The 18,702-nt window shown below is 41.3% G+C and overlaps 1 protein-coding gene across 5 annotated transcripts in view; it reads right to left on the reverse strand.

The window, feature by feature from the left end:
• The window catches only part of vps13b (vacuolar protein sorting 13 homolog B), a 300,414-nt gene that overhangs the window by 71,770 nt on the left and 209,942 nt on the right, over positions 1 to 18,702 (reverse strand). For all 5 annotated transcript variants that reach the window (XM_005456766.4, XM_013275644.3, XM_005456763.4 and 2 more), the window contains exons 35-38: positions 17,113 to 17,454; positions 16,034 to 16,454; positions 15,673 to 15,810; positions 8,948 to 9,343 (exon numbers count right to left, since the gene is read on the reverse strand). In XM_005456766.4, coding sequence (XP_005456823.1) covers positions 8,948 to 9,343; positions 15,673 to 15,810; positions 16,034 to 16,454; positions 17,113 to 17,454 — 1,297 coding nt within the window. The remainder of the gene's footprint in view (positions 1 to 8,947; positions 9,344 to 15,672; positions 15,811 to 16,033; positions 16,455 to 17,112; positions 17,455 to 18,702) is intronic.

Consider the following 18,702-nt stretch of genomic DNA (forward strand, 5'->3'; position numbering starts at 1 on the left):
GCCGTAGCACAGACAGAGCTTGGATATTACTTACTCAACTGTGGACAATGGGTTTATTTTCATGGCTACGATTTATTGCACAGTTCAAGGGAACTCCCAAACTGGCTTGTTAAGATGAAAATCTTTCATGAACACTTATGTACAAAAGCACATTTAGGTTAAGTGCAGTCACACGTAGGCGCATTTAGCAAAGTAGAGCCGAATGCCTACATCCATACAGATGTAAATCCAGACGTTTACCATGCACACCCAGGTGAACAAGTGCAAATAAATACACACACATGCACATAGCCGCACGTACAGAGTGTGTAGCAAAGCATTTCCTCCCGTCTCACCATGCGTCATTTACAGCCCGGTTGACCGCAGCATCCTGGTGTTAAAGCCAGCAGCAGCAGCAGCCAACACTTTCAATAATCAGCCTAATTGGGAGTGGTTTTAATGAGGGGGAATCCCTTTCTTTCTCCATCGCTAACTCTGTTCTTGCTTTCATGCTGAATAATAGTCAGAAGCACATTTCTTCAGCCTGTTTCCATCCTTGCCTTTGCTCTTTATGACCATATTACCACTATGTAGGTTTGCCTCCAGAGACAGCAGACAGCCCAAAGACATTACACAACCGGACTGTGAAGTTCTGCCATAAGAAGGAGCTAACATCTTTCAATACTGGTGAGATGATCTGAAATATGGGCTTTGTATAGCATATATGCAATATATTTATAAATGATGAGTATTAAACACACAGACAAAAACAAACAGTGACACATTGGGCAAAGAAAAAGACTAAGAGGAGAAGAGAGAAGTAAGAACTTGATTAATAAGGAAGTAAATATAGGTGCACAGGCAGCTGTTTGGACTGTCTTGATCTAAGACAGGGCTGGTAAGAGAGGTGATCAATAAGGCCAGTGGACAGATGTCAGTGAATCACCTCTGCCCGTTGTACACATACAGTACATCATGGTTACGAACAGGGGAAAACAAATTAAGAAGTTGAGTAATACTTTTTTTCCTTCACATCTAAAATAATATGCCGTCTGGTTATTTATTAATTTTGAATAAATAAAAAATTGAGCCCTAATTAACTATACACATAGCAGTGGTCTTTATATATCCCCTTAGGTAACTGCTAGAAAAAACAGAGCTGTAAAAAAGCTGTAACAAGTGAGGAACAAATACACAGCTACAGTACATGGATGCATGTATATGAATAACTGTGTAATTGTGTTAAATTATTAGAATGGAGTCAAAATAATAAACAAAACCCATTAAGAATTAACTTGGACTTCTGTACCTAATGCTTTCACTGCTAGTAGATTAGTAAACTAGTGCACACGTACACACACACACACACACACACACATATCTACTGCAGGCAAATGCACAACCTATGACACTTGAGGAACCAAGTGGGTGGTGGGGAAAAGGTTGGGTAGAAATCTTCCTGAAGTGAAATACATCTCTGGCAAACATTAGATAGATTAGATAGGATCGGAGACTGATTTACCATGTTGGTTTCTCCCTGGCAGCCGTTATCTGACCACTGCCTGGCTGATTTATACTCAGCGACGTGCTGGTATCAATTAGAAGAAACCTAAAGGAGTCATTACATAACCAGGAGAGGCCCCTGAAGACCTTCTGGGATGGTAAGAGTAATAGGAGTAATATACTGTCACTCACCACAGAAATACACTACTCACTCACCACAAGACCACTATAGGACACTAGAGGAAACTGGTTTTGTAGCAGGGGACGCTATCGGCCAAAATAGCTCAGTGCAAAAAGCTGCATGTCAGCCAAGCCATTACAAATAGAGTAAATATGGGTTCAATGAGAGCTGCAAGCCGTAAGCAGATCATGTATGCAAGATATGCATTAATTCCGACACTAAATGTAATTTCTCATAAGAACACTACATATGAAGCTAAGTCTATGTGCTACATACACAGAATGTCTTTTTCCCAAAAAAGTGGAATTTTTATTCCATGATGTTCTTTTAGCCAGCCTAAGGCTGGGTTCTGACAAATTATCAGGTTTTAAGCTGCCTTTGAGAAATCTTTTTCAAACAGCTTCGGGCTCCGTATGGATGTTTTCAAATGTAACTCAATAAGAAATGCCTCTTTTTCTCTGGCGACTCCAATGGTATGTATCCATTTGTGTGTGTGTGTGTATGTGTGTGTTGGCTGGATATGTACAGAAGTAGAACAAAAAAAAAGAATTGTGTGGCAAACTAGTGGCGAGTAATAAAAGATATAAAGCAACAACTGTATGAATAATAATTTACCTTATTCATGAAGATGTACACTTGCTTTCTCTTACAGTCACTTAGTCTAGCTTTGTCTATAACCGAAGAATTTTAAATGTATCACTAACAGCTGGGCACTGTTTTGATCGAGAGACAGAGTATACATTAAAAAACACTCGTAGAAGGTACTACAAAAGAGCTTTTTAAGAGAGTAACGGTACTTTCTTACTAGGATTTATTAGGAAAGTACTTTTTCTCTCTAGTAAGCTAGAGGAGCTTGCTTTGAACCAAACAATTTTTACAGTCCCTGTTGGAAGGTTTCAAAGTTTTGATGGTAGTAAAATACTTTTACCTGTAGAAAAGTACAAGTATCAACATGTGTGTACAAAAGCAGGCACATTACATGATAAGCCGGTGGACTCAGAAATCAAGGTGTTAATGATGCCTTATTAAACTAATATCACCTAAATATTGAACTTTTACATTTAATGTCAATAACAATGTAAGAGCAGCATTAAGCAGAAATGTGAGGTAAATACCTGAACAGACCGGACCCCTCTTCCTCACGTCTTCTCTGTGACATAGTATTTCTGTTATTAATGTGCTGAAAATAATTTATTAGTATAGCGAGCGTGCCAAATCACAGCAGATAAATATAAATCTTTTCTTGGCTTGGCTTAACTCAGCTGCTCTTTCCTGACCACTGAAGCAGAAATAATGTGATAGATGGAAGAGAGTGGCTTTCTTTCAGCAGAGTAAACAAACTGACATGATCATAATTCAAAGATTGGCCAAAGAAACAAAATAAAACTTGAACTGAAAGATAAAGAAGGGACATAAATAAATAATGGGTAGCTTTCGCTTTGTTCCACAATAAGAATTTTTCATTTACAAGTGCGCTGGAGTAAAAAGCAGGGAAGAAGAACCCGGAGGTCCACACAAGTAAGGGATTGAGAGCAAAACTTTGCCTGTATGTGCAAAAATAAAGCACGCTATAGGAACAGGGTCTGCGGACGTGTGGGTGTGTGCATTCTTAGGAAATCAGGGGCACTCTATGAGCAGTCAGAGAGCTGAGAGATTAGGGAGGGTCTTGTTTCATGGACCCCAAGACATCTGTTCTCTCTCTTTTGCACACCTCCTTTCTTTCTTTCATTGAACTACAAATGCCCCCCTACCTTGGGGAGTGGTGATTCGTGGATGGAGGGAGGAATGCAGGGCTTCCACTTGCTTTTCATTAACACAGGATCTGGTAACACACCTCACTGTCAACCTAATCCCCTCTCTCTCCATCTTGTCCCCTGGCAGAGAGGGGGTTGCCAAGACCAGGTACAGAGCCCCAGATGTTGCGTGGATGATGAAGACAGGGTAGGATAGGGTGAGCGCAATGACAAATATTGGGGAGATCTTGCACTGGACACAGTGTGGCCTCCCTGTCCTCTCTTATATATGTCTACATGTGCCTTATGCCTCTCTCTTATGGCCTTATGTGCTAACTATCTTCTCAGTGAGTATTTCTCCTTTTCCCAGTCACAATCCATTTCCAACAAGCTCTTTTGTCAACTCCCTTGTTCCTGATTTAATTAATCTGCTTTAACTTTATTCTCCCTCTATTACTTTATCCTCAACACCCCTTGCTTCTCTTCTTTCGCAACTTCTCCCTCCCACTTCCTCCCTCTCCCGTTTCTCCTTACACACACAGGCCTCAACGTGAGGTCTGCTCAGGATTTGCTCCATCAGTCTTAGCCTGCCATGGAGGACCAGCACAGCAACAACAGCAGCAACAGTAGTAATACATACTGTAGAAGCAGTCGCACTACATTCTCCTGTCTTACATCTCTCATGTTCAGCTACTCCCAGGGGGGTCATTCCTGCTGACTTATTGTGGCAGCTCAAAGGCTCAACCTTACAGAATGGGAATCCCAACCTTTATCTTTGGAAAATTCCAAGGTATTCGCTTTCCAAGGCACAGAGTAGGCCAGAGTGGTGAGTGATGGAGGCAGTGCAGCTAAGGCTAAAAGTCAGCAGATACATCTAATGTCACTAGTGATCAGTCTGTGTAATTGGAGACAGTTTGTCTCCTTTCAGTGGCAACAAATCTGGAAACGCTATGTGAAGAAACCCATGGGGAAAAAAGCCGTGTGTGTTGTGATCTATAAGTGTGCTTAAGTTGTCAAATAAACAAAAAGAAAAAAAAATCCGCATGCAACTGGGTGAGATAAACATGTTATTCAGAAGGGTAACTTCAGAAGTTTGCTTTAATGTCTTACCCCATATAAACAAGAGGCTCTTTACAAGCATTTAGTGCCACGTAAACTTCCCAAGTCTTACTCAAATCATGGCTCAGCATGTGCTCTGAGAAAAGGCGCTGAAATGAAATATCACAGTCCTTAATGAGATCTGTACAGAGGATCTAAGATGTCTCAGGTATTTCACAAAGCACTCAGATATGATGTAAGAGGAGTTGAGTAAAATGTCTGCCGTACATGATGACAGCATTAGTTTTATGGCAGTTGTTATAATGTCTTGTTCGGAACAGACGCGCATGAGGTTATGTTTTTCGAAGCGTAACAACAACCAGTATTTCAAGACGTTTAGAGCCAAACTGAGGATGAATAACCCAGTGGATGTCAATAAACACCAGTGGTCCTGATCCCCATATTTTTTATTTGCATCAAGTCAGGCTCTAATGGTTCTAGAGCAACAGTGGCTTGCTTTCAGTGTGCTGGTAATTGTGGAGAAAACAATACCCATGAAAAGACAGTTCACGGCAAATCAATCTGTACTTCCTGTGTTTACAGTAAACAAATCAAAGAACTATTATGAACAAATCTCTTGAAACGTATTACCGACTGCAAAAGAAAGAGTAATAACTATAAATAGTAGAGTCATTCGAAAGCACAGTGAGTGGGACGGGATTAGCTTTCATACTAGCGCTATTGTCTCTAAACTGGTTTTTTTCCACTGCCTTGCACACACAGTTTCAACTGTGTTTATCAAAGTCAACACATCAAAGATGGATGAAAGCTGAAAGCTGGTGAAAATCAGTTCAGGGCAGCACTGCTGAGTATTGTGTCACCGTGCAGTTATGCAGATTCGAGTAAACAAAGTGCAAATTGTTTGAGGTTTTAATTAACATTTTTGACAATCATTTTATCTGAAGTAACCCTATATAACAACATCTGTAAAACAGATGCAGGCACTTAGGGAGCCTTGTTTCAGCTTGTCCTCGTTCTTCTGCAGCCCCAGTAAACAGAGGACGTGCCGCTCATCGGCACAGAGGTAAAAAAAAAACATCTACCTGAACGATAATGAGAAAGTCTTCCTCTTCATCTCAAGCACGTCGCATGCCATCTCCTCCCCTCATCCCCCCCACCTATTTTATCCTTCTGTTTCCATCTACTGTCCAATTTAGAAGACGTGCCAAGAAACAGCAAAAGTGAAAAACAAACTAAAAATCCCTCATCATCTGTTATAGTGCGCCGGCTCACACCCAGCTGCACAAAGAAATTGGAAGCTCTTTAATTTACATTAGCATTAGCGGTTCTGATTGTCATAATGGAAACACTATGAAGCCTCCTGGATAATAGTCAGTGTTGATGAAGGCAGGGTTTGGTTTTAGCACAAAAACAAACATCTTGCCCTCAAACACATTCATACAAAACTGCGTGAAAAAACTGTCTTGCTCATGTCCAAATGCACACATACCCACGTAATCAAATACACCCAGTCCTACAACTTTAGACCCAAGACTAACACAAACATCTCACTTCACAGTTTACTGTCAAACCCTGTTGTTGGCAGATGAGGACTTTGCTAGCACATGTAAAAAACAACAATATTCCAAATAATAATAGAAGCAACAGTGCGATCTGATTCCCAGTGTTCATCACTGGGAGTAAATGACAGAATGTAAAACCTTCCAAACAGGCAAAGACATCATACAACAAACATGGAAAGAAAATACTTTCACTATTGGTATGCGGTGACATAGTGATCAATAGATATACAGAAGGTACAACTCATAAAGAGGCACACACTCACTTAAAAAAGTGGTTTAGGCTTTTGCTGTTGAATTAAACATATTGCAGAGTAAACATGTTACATTTCAGGCATATTTTTTAATTTGAAGGAATAAAAAATGTAAGTGAGGTAAGCACATGAATGAACAATCTGTTCTACACTACATTTTGTATAGGATATCTGGAGCACTTTGCAACTGTACTGCATTTTCAAGGTGCCTGGATTCATTGCTCTCTTGCCCCAAATGCTGAGTTCGGGTACTAGACAAATGACACGCCACAGAAAAGCATGTACATTTAGTACAGAGTATTACAGACTCTTAAATTTTGGTTACTTCTGCCAAACAGGGTGAAGTCATGACAGATGTTTCCAACGTAGCTCCACCTGTTTCAAGAATTTCCTTGAAGCAAGTAGCCATATCTTGAAATATAGCAGAATGAGATGGATCACATCACGAGTTTGATGTTTTTCAGTTTTCACAAAAAGAACATGTAACAATGAGTCATTTAAGGTCCAAGCCCACTTTTAGCAATCTGCAAAATAATGACTCACAGTTCTGTTTTCCTACTTAACTTCTATGTTCACAATGTAAACTGTGCTTAGGCAATACCATTAAACTGCTACCCATTAGCTTTCCTTCAAACATCAATTGCTATTCCACTATGAGAAGCACCTTATAGTGTCACCAATCACAGAAGCTCCATTATCAACAAGTCTGTCTAAAACAGACCAATCACTTCAACGACACAGGATTCCCCAGCTCCCTTTCCAATAGCCTCTGGCCCCAAACCACACATTCTTGTTTTCTTCCTGGTAAGATCACTAGAGCTCCTCAGCAGTCTTGGACAAGGATTATTAATTTAACTAGTCACAGGTGCTACTGTCAATCTAGTCCCTAATTGTTGTTTTTTTGGTTTCAGGATTAGTTGTTTTTGCTGTAATTATATTTTCCTTACAAAAATTAATTTGCTTCTTGAATTGTTGCAGCTAGTACATCCAGTGAGCTTGTTTTTGTGTAGCCGTTTTGCTAGCTGTCAAAGTTGAGCATTAGTGGTTCTGACTACTGGTAGATCCTCACAGGGAAATGCCACTCTCGGTAAGGTTAAGGAATTCGTGCAGGTTGACCATCTTAGGGAAAAGTTCCCGTCACCTCTGCATCGCCTGTATGCACCATCGCTAACAGATTCCATCTCTTGTGAGCATTGCCATGTAATGATACGAAGAACACTGTAGCACTGTTTGCAAGTGTCGGTAGCCTCAAAAGCAAATTGCTGCTTTTCCAACACTGTGGCAAAGCCCAGTGACAAACCCAACTCAGCTGACACTAGCTGGGTGGACATGTTCGAAGACTCAGAGGCCAAATTTCTTTGTCTTTCCAAACCACTCCTCGACTCCAGAGAGGAACGAGGAGAAGAAGTTGAGCTTGTTGATGGATCCCCTCAGAGACAATAGCGATGAGGATGAGGAGGATTCTATTCTCCCTCTGCCCAGTGATGTATCACCTTCACATCATCTCCCACCTAAACCATCAATTCACATTCACATCAGGGAGCCAGCCTTCCCAAGTAACATGGTATGTTTGAAAGCCTCCATGTACTAATATGGTCACCCTGATCTCAGCTTATTAGGCTGAATTGTTTCAGGACATAAGCCTCCCACTGGATGACTACAACTTGGGAGAAGATATGTGTTGTTATTAAGCTTATTCTCTGGGTTTCTGGGTTGCAATGTAGGACTATGGCTGTATCATAGGCCTGGCCATAGTAGGAGATAAATCGCTGTAGTTCAATCTCTCCAGCCTGCTTGACAAACAAGTCAATATGGATTCCCCATATGAGCTTTCACATGCTAAGGAGTTGTTTAGGGGCTGCAGTAACCACTGTGCAAGGTAGTGAATTGAGGAAGAAGCACGGTGATGCTTTTGACCTTTGCCTTCCCCACAAAGTCACACCGTAAGAACCACTGCCGGCCTTCCCGCTCTTCACAACAACAGAGTGCAATGTAGACTTCAACATAGTAGGCTTTAGGGGGCTGGAGACTACTTTCCAGCCCCCTGAGCAGCAGGTGTCCTACTGGTCACAGACACAAGAGTATTACAGTAAAACGTCTTTAACTGCCGTTGTCACCACCCCTGCTGCTGCATCAAGCCATCATCCCTTCCTCTGGAGGGAAACAAATGACACACAATATATGAACTGTGGTTGCTGCCAGAGGCACAGCAGGCAGCGCTCATGGAGATCCATGCCCTGAGGGCTCGATGGATTGTTTATTGTTCCTTCCTCCCCCAAAGAAGAAGCGTGAGGAAGATGCATCGTTCTACTCTAAGCTGTGTAACAGCTAACAATGGTTTCCCCATTCATAGTCAAGGAAGAGCACAAGTTCCCTCATTGTTTCCTGATTTATTCACCTCCCTTCAACAGTTTGTGGGATCAGTTCAGTGACAGAGAGAGAGGTGTGTGGTTCAAAACAGAAAATCACTTTGAAAGACTTTTCCAAATTCTAGAAGTCATTAGTCCATCTTAGACAAGTTGAAATGCGCTTCCCATCACAAGATACCTTGCTTAGATATTAGAGCATAGGGGTTACCCTGGTAACCAAACATTACATGCACGATTCACTGCTGGTCCCTCTGGTTCCTGTTCAGGTGACCTGTAATTAACCCCCCCCCCAAAAAACAGGTTTACTCACCTTCTATCCTAGACCCTGACTTCAGGTTCAGACTTCCTGCCATGGCTGACACTGATACTGTCATGCTGGGCCTCATTGGATGAGCGTCAGTCTCCATAACCACTAAAATCTGGGCAGTCCGAAGAGAAACCTTGTGGAAGGTGAGTGCCAGCGCCCCAACACTGCTGGCTTTACCCAGGGCTGAGGCCTGATGGTGTTTGTCTGCACGAGGAGGAAAGGCCCTGTGAAGTGTCTTTGCAGGGGAAGAATGAGGGGTGGAGGAAGCAGACGGTGGTTTACTTGAGCTGTCCCATGTATAGTTTGGTAGGATTTTATTCAGGTAAGCTTTGGCCTGCTCCAGCTTTGCCAAAGTGGGACTGATTTTCAGGGGACGTGACAGCTCCATGTTCAGTTCAGCTGTGGAGAGAAAAAAACAAAACAGATTAGAGACAACAAAGCAATAAATAAATAAATAAATGAATAAAAAATGAAAGAGTATTAGTCAATCTGTGCTGTTAGCAAACTTTACAAACAACAACACCGTGCTTGTGCACATCCTGACTTGTATTTATGAAGTGATGAGTGATACAGAAAACTGGGCTGGAAGCAGAGAGAGCAAAGTCTTTGAGCAGGTAATAAAAACATAACTTATTAGTCAGAAAAAACAAAAATGCATCATGATGGAAACAGACTAACTACATCTCTGTGAGGTTCTGTGTGTTTTGTTTGCATATAGACACACACACACACACACACACATCTATATGTATGTATGTATATATATGTGTATACACACACACACACACACACACACACATCTATATGTATATATATATATACACATATATACATATTTATACATTTATATTATAGTAACAATTTAGGCTTGTCCAATTGTAGAGCAGGGCCCTTAAACTATGTCAAAATGGGAACTAAAATTGAATAAATTCACTATTGGCTGTGGTTTTTGGTTTTTAAAACCTGCTGTTGAAATTTGGAAAAACATCATAAATTGGATAAAATCCATTTGGGGGCTTTAAGACAAGGCAGGCTTCATCAATGTCCCACTGAGCAGATTTTCAGCTATCTGACCCATGGGATACTAAATGGTGCTGTGTCTTATAAATCAAACTTTTCTCTTCTTCTAATCACTCAACTTTGCATGCAAACTGTTAAAAGGACAGCTGGGTCCAGTCTCAAACTCTTTCTTCTCCTCGTCTTAGACGGACACATATGCACGCACAAATTCCTGATTGTCTCGTTGTAACATCCTAACGTGACACTGCGGAATAGCAGAAGAGAATGTTTTCTTCGTGCCAGCCGCGTAAATCTGAGACCACTCTCTCCTGTTCAATCTCTCTCTCACTCTCTGGTGCTCTGCAGCCTTCAAACACTTGACTGGAATTTACAGAGACACATGAATTAACTCAATGCCGTTTTACACCACTTCCATTATCCCATTTTTCCACTTGCTCATGATGATGGGAGAGGGAAGCAAAAAAAAAAAAAAACCCCAAAAAACTAGTGCAGCTGTTTTTCATGGTCTCATCAAGGCCCCAGTGTTTACAGCCTTTTAAGGGTTTTAGGCCCCCTGTCTACCTCCTCTCCAGGTAAGAGCACTAAATGACATGAGCGGGAACACTGCCAAGAGTGAAAGGCCAAAACACACACACACACACACACACACACACTGAATCTGCCTTCAGGATACTTTCTCTTTTAATTCAGCGGAAGTAAAGCACATGGTCAAATGGAAGGATAACTGCAGAGGCTAGCTGGAGGAAGGATAGGTGGAATTTGCTGTGCAATGTAGCTTATCATTTCCACTTGACTTATCACCAGGAAACTTTACAGCGGTGAAATAAATAGCTGTACGCAGCTGTTCATCCAGGTTCCTCTGTTCCCTTCCCCATGTTACTTCACCAATCCATTTTCTCCCCGTCTGTTTCATGTAACCCATCTTCCTGCTTCTTCTCTCTTGCTCAGTCATTTCTATCTTTTACTCTTCCTCCACCCACAACCTAATCAACCCATCCCCGTAATCAAGTAAAGATGTCCCTGATCAACCAGCCAGAGCCAGTGCCATGGCCTGGCTCCCGGCACATGGAGACCTGGTACTCATTATCATTGTACTCACTCCCAAAGTTCCTTTCTACACCCTACCGGTCCTATCCCTCCACCAACGGCAGATCTGAAGTGATGGCAAGGTATTTCGATTTTTTTCACTAATCTTAAACTCACCAACTCAAACTGAGTAGTGCAAGTCAATACGGCTAACTATAACCCAAAGACTTTTTAGACTGGAACTCATGGTTATAGTTATTCTTCTTGCATGTAAGGCCCATGTCTGAAATAAGGTACTAACCTTTTAAATAACGATGATCAATAAAATATTCCACTAAACTGTGCATTAACTGTATATACTTTTAAAGAAAAGTTAGATTTTTAAGAAAAGTGAATAAATTCCCTCCTGCTCGTAACCAGGATGTCATAATGTATACACGGTATATTAAACCTATAGCAACACAGTTGAATATTTATTGTTAAATATTAAATTTCCATTTCTATATTTAAGCATTCCTTAAGGAATGGTGGGAAAAAGAGTAAGTTCCCTCCTTTTTATAGTGTGAAATGATTACAGGCCACTGCTATCTATTGGGGTTTAGTACTGTGAAGAGACAGCCACAGCATCTGTACAGCCTCCTGTGTTTTTTGCAAAAGTTTATCAAATTTCCACATATCGAACACAATCCAAAGTGTGTTTTTTTCTTTTCTAGAGCTGATCATCTGTGAGAAACAGAGACAGATGTAGGAACATGTGATTTCACTAGGCAAAGATGATATAAAAAGAGGAAACTTTAAACTCAAGAGGAAAAGAAAGGCTTTTAGGTTTTACAGACTAAAGTGTAAATTCTATATTTATGGATTAAGATGTGACATCCGATAAAGTCTTCCCTCAACTATATATACTGTAAAGTGAAGGAAAAACATAAATGTCACTCTTATTTTAAACTGTCAGCAGCGTGCCAGCAGGGGCCATGGGTGACTGGGATTTTTTTTTTTTTTAAAGACAAGAAATATAAATATCGAAAGACATGTGGTGAAACCTTTGTCACCAAGCAGGGGCACTGAAAAAGTACATTAACAGCAATGAGATTTACATATACGAATGATTTAGCTGAAAACACTCTGACGTTTTCCCCGAATGTAACAAATATTTTAAACTGGCGACTGTCAGTAGAAGGCTTGTGCAAAGAGCAAACGTCCAGCCTGAAGGCTGAAAGGTGGTGCTCGCATAGTTTTAAATAACAGGCCTTAATGTGAACAGGCTGCGGGGACTCACAGACTGGCCCTTCTCAGGTGTCAGCCTCTATTAGCAGAGGAGAAAGTGGAAGATCAAGGTCTAACAGAGGTATACACACACGCACAAACACACACAGACCCCTCTGCAAAGTAGTGTGGGAGATCAAATACATTTATTACCCAGGTTACTGTGGCTTTTTGGTGAGGTCACGCGTGACGCTGTCCCCACTTTGAACCTGGCGTTGGTATATGTGATTATGCGTAACCACCAGAAACATTGTTTTCATTCCCACACCCTCCCCTCTGAATTCTCTAGCTGACTTTCATGCTTGACACTTGACAGTGGAAAGCCTGTGTCTGACACAGGTGGCAATGTGTCAAATTACGCGGGACCTGTATGTGAAGGGCATGTGTTTCGTTCTGGGTTCGGAAGGGCAAACAATATTTTGGGGGGTACCTGTTGATTCCCAACATTACAAAAAAGTCACTCAGATGACTTGAATTAGAGAGGTTGTGGATGTTATTGGTGGTTCGGAGGGGCACACCCTTGTATACAGTAAATGACAACATTTCTACAAACTCTGGTTTGACAGAAACCAGGGACAGAGAGCAGTGTTTCCAATTTGTTCAAGCTAATCTATCACCTGCTCCTTCTTTACAGAGGAAAGGCGGATCTCGACTTCGAGTGGTAGCAGTTATGATTCTGGACATGACTAACAAAAAATGAGCAGGGAGGGAAAGTATGCGTATTTGTGTGCTCACTGGTTGCTGCTCGAGTTGAAAAAAAACCAAAAACGATCCACTCAGGACTTTATCATCTATGTCTCTGCTGGTCAAGCCTTGAACTCAAGTAGTTCTGAAAAGGCTGACGTTCTGTAAGCATCGGCATTAGTTATGTTTATGTGAGCGTGCGCGTGTATGTGATGAGCGGCTGCTGAGTGGGGGTCAATGCTGAAACACCATCCAGTTTACAGTACACATGTTACAAGTGTTTCCCACTCAGCATCCTTGGGAGGACCGCTTTGATTGGTCTTGCTGAATAAATGCTGCTGAAATTGCGAGCATATTGCTGTAAACACACAGCAAGATGTGGCCTCACGGCTGTCTTCTCTCCGTCTGTGCTGGGCTGAGATAAATTAAATGTGAAGAACTGTCAAATCAAAGTAGGGGCCGCCAAACATGATACACATAGCAGCGCACACATAGTTAGAGAGACTTGCACACAAATAAATCACCTGTAAAAACAACAGGAGGACAAATGAATAAAATGCTAAATGCGTTTGTTCTTCATAATCCAGTTTTCAGCTAGTCAATCCTAGTCACGGCGTTTCTTGAACTACTTAGTGATTCATTTATGAATTAGAAAATAATTTGTCAGTGTCCCGTCCAAACATTTTGTGAATAAGGGTCTTCTACAAAAACCACCTCCGGTATTGGGATTCTTCTGCTCTGTGTAACTTCTTCCTTTTCTCCCCCAACCTTGAAGACGATAATTATCTTCCCCAGAGAGTTATCCAACTAAACAACACAAAGCTGAAAGTGTGTGTATGGATGCATGTGTCGGAGTGTGTGACTATGTGGTTGAAGGGGTGAAGAAGAACCAGTAGCATGTGTGGTCAATTCTCGAAATTTCCAGCAGAGCCTGACCCGGAGCAACCTCACACTGAGCCTGGATCCTGTCTGAGTCATTTGGTATGGTTTTGTGTGTGTGTGTGTGTTTGTGTGTGTGTGTGTGTGTGTGTGTGTTTGTGTGTAGAGAGAATGAATGTGAGTGATTGTGATGCAGCTAATCCTACTGAGAGAGAGAGATAGCTCATCTCTTTATTAGTTCAAGAGAAACACCTGACTGTAATTTCACATTACTGGCATCTCCACCTCAGCTGCACTCAGGCATCAGATATAACTACAGTATAATTATCATTAGAGATATAACTCTGTTCAGTGAAAAGGATGGGGCTTCTATAAATAAATTACGTAAAATCGAAAAATCAACACTGAGCCATATACACTTTTTAATAACATAATAAACAAATAAACTGAATCTATTTAATGCACCTGAACGATAACTGCTCCTCTTTCTTACTCTTTTCCACAGGCAGATTAAAGCATACCAATGTTGCAGGACACTCTCTTTCCACTCCTTAATGTACATACTGTGAAGTATCATCTCTTACCATATACCTTAAAATTTGTTAAAACAGTTATGCAATCTGGCCTCGTGCAAAGGTCTCACTCATTGGTTAGTGGTGTCACTGATGGATCTGGTTGTATTTGCTTGTACTGTGTGATTGTTGGGCTGTACATAGAGCTGCATTGTATTGTGTTTCGGGCCTCTAGGTGGACAGAGCAGCTAAGGGCTTTCAGCTGACAGCAGGAAGTAAAGTGTGTGGGAGCAAGGGAGTGATATGCTTTGCTAAACTATCATCAATAACACCTACAGTCCATCCTGAGGCTCCCTGTATACACGCACAGTATGTGTTCATGATTGTATGCATGTGGAAGAAAGACGGGCTATATGTCAAAGTATGTCTGTAGTTAGGTGTCAGTGCGTATGCATCTGCAACATCTGGCCTGGGTTCAGGGAGCTGAACTCTGGAGGATGTTCTGCGCCTACACACACTCACAGGGATAAAAAGGTTGTGCACACTGAGACTCAAAGGCCCACTCACACTTTTATTTATTGCTCTTGTATTTGTGTAGAATGTCAACCACACCCTTAGGTCAAAAACCCTAGCTTAAAGCTACTCATATGGATATCATATCAACCTAAAAATAGAGAACCATACCCAGTGACAGGCAAATTCAAAGAAGCATGAGACTACATGCTTAAACCCACAGGGGATTGTATTGTACCGTTCAAAGAAATGGACACCTGCGATATCAGTGGCTTTCTGAAGCAAACATCCATAAGGTTACTTTGAATTTTCATCACATGCTCACACGTGTGTTTACTCTGGGACTGTGCAGTATATAGAAAACGTTGGCTGTGAAATTGCTGTGTTTAAGGATGACAGTTTGAACTGCTGTTATAAGACTAAACACGGAAAGAAAAACAAGAACTTATGGATAAAGGTAAAGTGACTAAAATGAACCCAGAGCTGCAACTGGATTTTTGGATGGTATTATACACCAGAAGATGTTGTGTAAGTCAGTGCTAAAAATGAAGCATGTTGTTGTTTTAACTAAAATACAGCGCTGTGACAAATTATTTACCCCCTGAATTTTGTATATTTGTCCCACTTAAATGTTTGGGATCATCAAACAAATTTAAATCCAAGTAAATACAGAATGATGATTTCATATATTGAGGGAAAGAAGCCATCCAAACCTACTGGGACCATTGTAAAAAAACAAACAAAAAGAAACTGCCCGCTTTTGTTAAATCCCACCCACCTTTTTTGCATGAGTATACAAAAGTGTGTGCGTGTGTGCACGATTCCCACCTGGTCCATTTAAGAAATCTTTAATCTGGAAGCAGAGCAGAGGGGGAGGAATCCCCGTTTTACTGTCCACCTCTCCTGCTACTGTCTGCAGCCAAAACACATTGTAGTCCAGAGATTCTGGTAGAGTCTTTCCCGGGTCTGAACAAAACGAGGCACATAAAAACATGAATAGAAAAATAAAAGGGCATACATGTCAACATCAGGAAATCGTACATTTATTAGTTTGAGTGAATATGACTCATGGGGGGAGGTGGAAGTCAATTTGTCCAGGATCTACAGTTTAATAACAAAATTCAAATCTATTTACCCTTTAAAAGTATCCCCAGCCAATCAGTGGAACATATTTACTTATCTCTCTCACCTAGACACTTGTAGTCAGCAGCTACTCCTCTTAAGGACACATCAAACACAGACAGCTCCATCCTCTGTTTGCGGTGGTGACAGCTGAGCAGAGCAGAAGGTTGCATCACCTGTAGGTACAAGAGGGGTTCCAACACCTGGTCGCCAGCCCCTCTTCTCCCAGGCTGCCTAACTATGGTTACACCAAGTGCTTGACGGGCTGAGGAGCGTGTCGGAGTAGGCAGGCCATCCAGGGAGAGCAGGCTGCCTCTCAGCAGTGGGGAGGCTGGCTGGGAGGTGTTGCTGTTGAGGATGTCCTCAGCAGTCAAGCCAGCAAGTGAACTCTGGGTAGCTGGAGGCAGATCTGGAGTTGGGGATGCTGAGGCTGAATGTGACTCAGACTGGAGGCTGGTCTCAGGCTGGTTGAGGGCACTCTTTCCAGCCTGAATCAGATAAAAAGGAATCTCTTACTACTGCAGCAGGATTCCTATGAAATCACTGGAATGAATTTGAAGATCTTACTTTGGTTCTGTTGACCTTATTGACCTTATACATATCAAATTGGGCTGTTTGGTGCTGCTTATAAAAACTTGAACCAAAAAATGTAATGTGCACTCTGTGTAGATGTGAGCAAGTTTAATTTATCAGCTCTAAATGCCCAACATGGTTATTTGTTTGCTTTTCTATCTTGAGTGGGCTTGTGTTGAACCTGTGCCCAGATGTCTTTGAGTTCCACATCTGCTTAGACTGTGGGAATCTTTTGAAATGATTTATCAGCACAAATACATATACAGTAAAATACTGTTATTATGTGGCTAGATGAGCACTGATGGTCCATGTTGCACTATATTAAATTGAGTTTTTATAATTTAGACTGTATGAAACTACTTCTATCAGACACACAAAATAATTATAAATTCTATTTTTGATTAGACAACTTTACAAAATCAACCTGCTTTAAAACTCAAACATTATAACTCTTATAATAACACTGCATGCTATTGTACATGGTTTCTATTATAATTCTAGACATGTGGATAACAAAGAGATCCAGAAACTGATGCGTGCAAGAGTTCCATGTGACAAGCTTTTATTATTTACCTTATCCCCAGGCTGCATCTTTTCCGGTGTGCCGGGAGTATCCGACAGAGAGGGAATTGCCTTTGGAGGGCTGGAACAAGAATAGGTCATCACAGACAGCCTACTAGCAGTGAGAAAGATGTCAAAGGGGATAAAGCTTAGGTTCTTGGTAATGGTGGACTTGTGGGAGGGTCTGGCAATGCAGTGGTGACTGGCCCCGCTCTGTTGCTCTATTTGCACAATACGGATGCGAGCGCTGTCGCTGCCGAAACCGCTGTCCTGTCCAGTCCCACTGTGCCGCGATGAAGAGTCAGCGCCCGCTACAGGGTCTCGACCACCTCGCGTCTGCTCATGTCGACGCAGCTGTATATAAAAACATTGAAGGGAAAGCCATGTTGACACAGATGCATATGAGCTTGGTAAAAAAAAAAAAAAGGTGCAAAGGTTATTAGCATTAGCAGGACAAGAATAGGAAAAAAAAGAAAAAACCCTTTTGTGTTTTGTGCTTCTGACCAGAGCACAACAAGGTTCACAGAAAATGAAGGCGATTTAAAGATTAGAAAAACAGAACTGCACCATCACTGTTACACTTCCTACAAAAAAGTTGAAAACGACCAAAATGCTATTTTCAAAAGTGTAAAATCCATCACTAGAATGAATGCAAACCAATGCTTAAAAGAAAAAAAAGAATTCCCTCTTGTCTTATGGCAGCTGGGACAGGGTCCAGCCCCCCACCCACAACCCTGAACTGGATAAGCAGAGGAGGATGGATGGATTAATGGATGTACTAGTACCTCCACCCTTATAAGGGTGGACCTGTTGTTCATTGACATGCAAAGAAAGAAAACCATAAAAGTCTAGGTAATGTAACTTAGCTCTATCATGTTTGCTTTTTGTAAATTGATAACAGCTATCAGCAGCTAACGTAAGCAGTATGGCTAGTAACATGTGCAAGCCATGAAATTTTAAGGTAAAGAGTGTAAATACACAATAATAATTACCACTTTATGATCTAAAATGATGGTATAAAAAAAGAGAAGTCTGTTTGCAATAAAAGACATGGCCTTATCTCAAACCAAAGCAAGCTGGTGTGTTAGCATTACCATGGAGATAAGGGAAGCAAATGAAACTGGAGAACATTTGCTTTTTTTTTTCTTTTTTCTTTTTTTTTTTAAATCTGTAAATCAGTTTCTTGTGTCGGTCCTGGCTTTACGAGAGAACACAAATCAAATAACTCATTTGATTGAATCCATGGACAAATTGACCAAAGAAGGGAAGCATCGTACAGCCACAGAGACATTAAAGGCATGCTCTGGGACTTTTTACTGTGGTCTAAAAATCATTTTGCACTTCTTACAATATTGGAAATGGCTACAAAAAAAGGGCCTCACCCCAGCAAATCAAATTGTTTTGTGTAGTTACTGTGGTATTGTGTATGAAGCAGCTGAGATTTTATGCTTGGCTCCAGCTAACGGATGTCGGGACGGTTCCAGCCGTTGTGGCAATAAAAAGCTTGCAGTGACAGATGATATAAATCAACGCGAGCACTGTTGCTGGATTTCAAGTGACAATGAAAACAGGCATCTTTATTCTGCTACCAAAGAATGCCAT

Source organism: Oreochromis niloticus, linkage group LG11 (assembly GCF_001858045.2).
Source record: "Oreochromis niloticus isolate F11D_XX linkage group LG11, O_niloticus_UMD_NMBU, whole genome shotgun sequence".
In the NCBI taxonomy this organism is placed as follows: Eukaryota; Metazoa; Chordata; class Actinopteri; order Cichliformes; family Cichlidae; genus Oreochromis; species Oreochromis niloticus.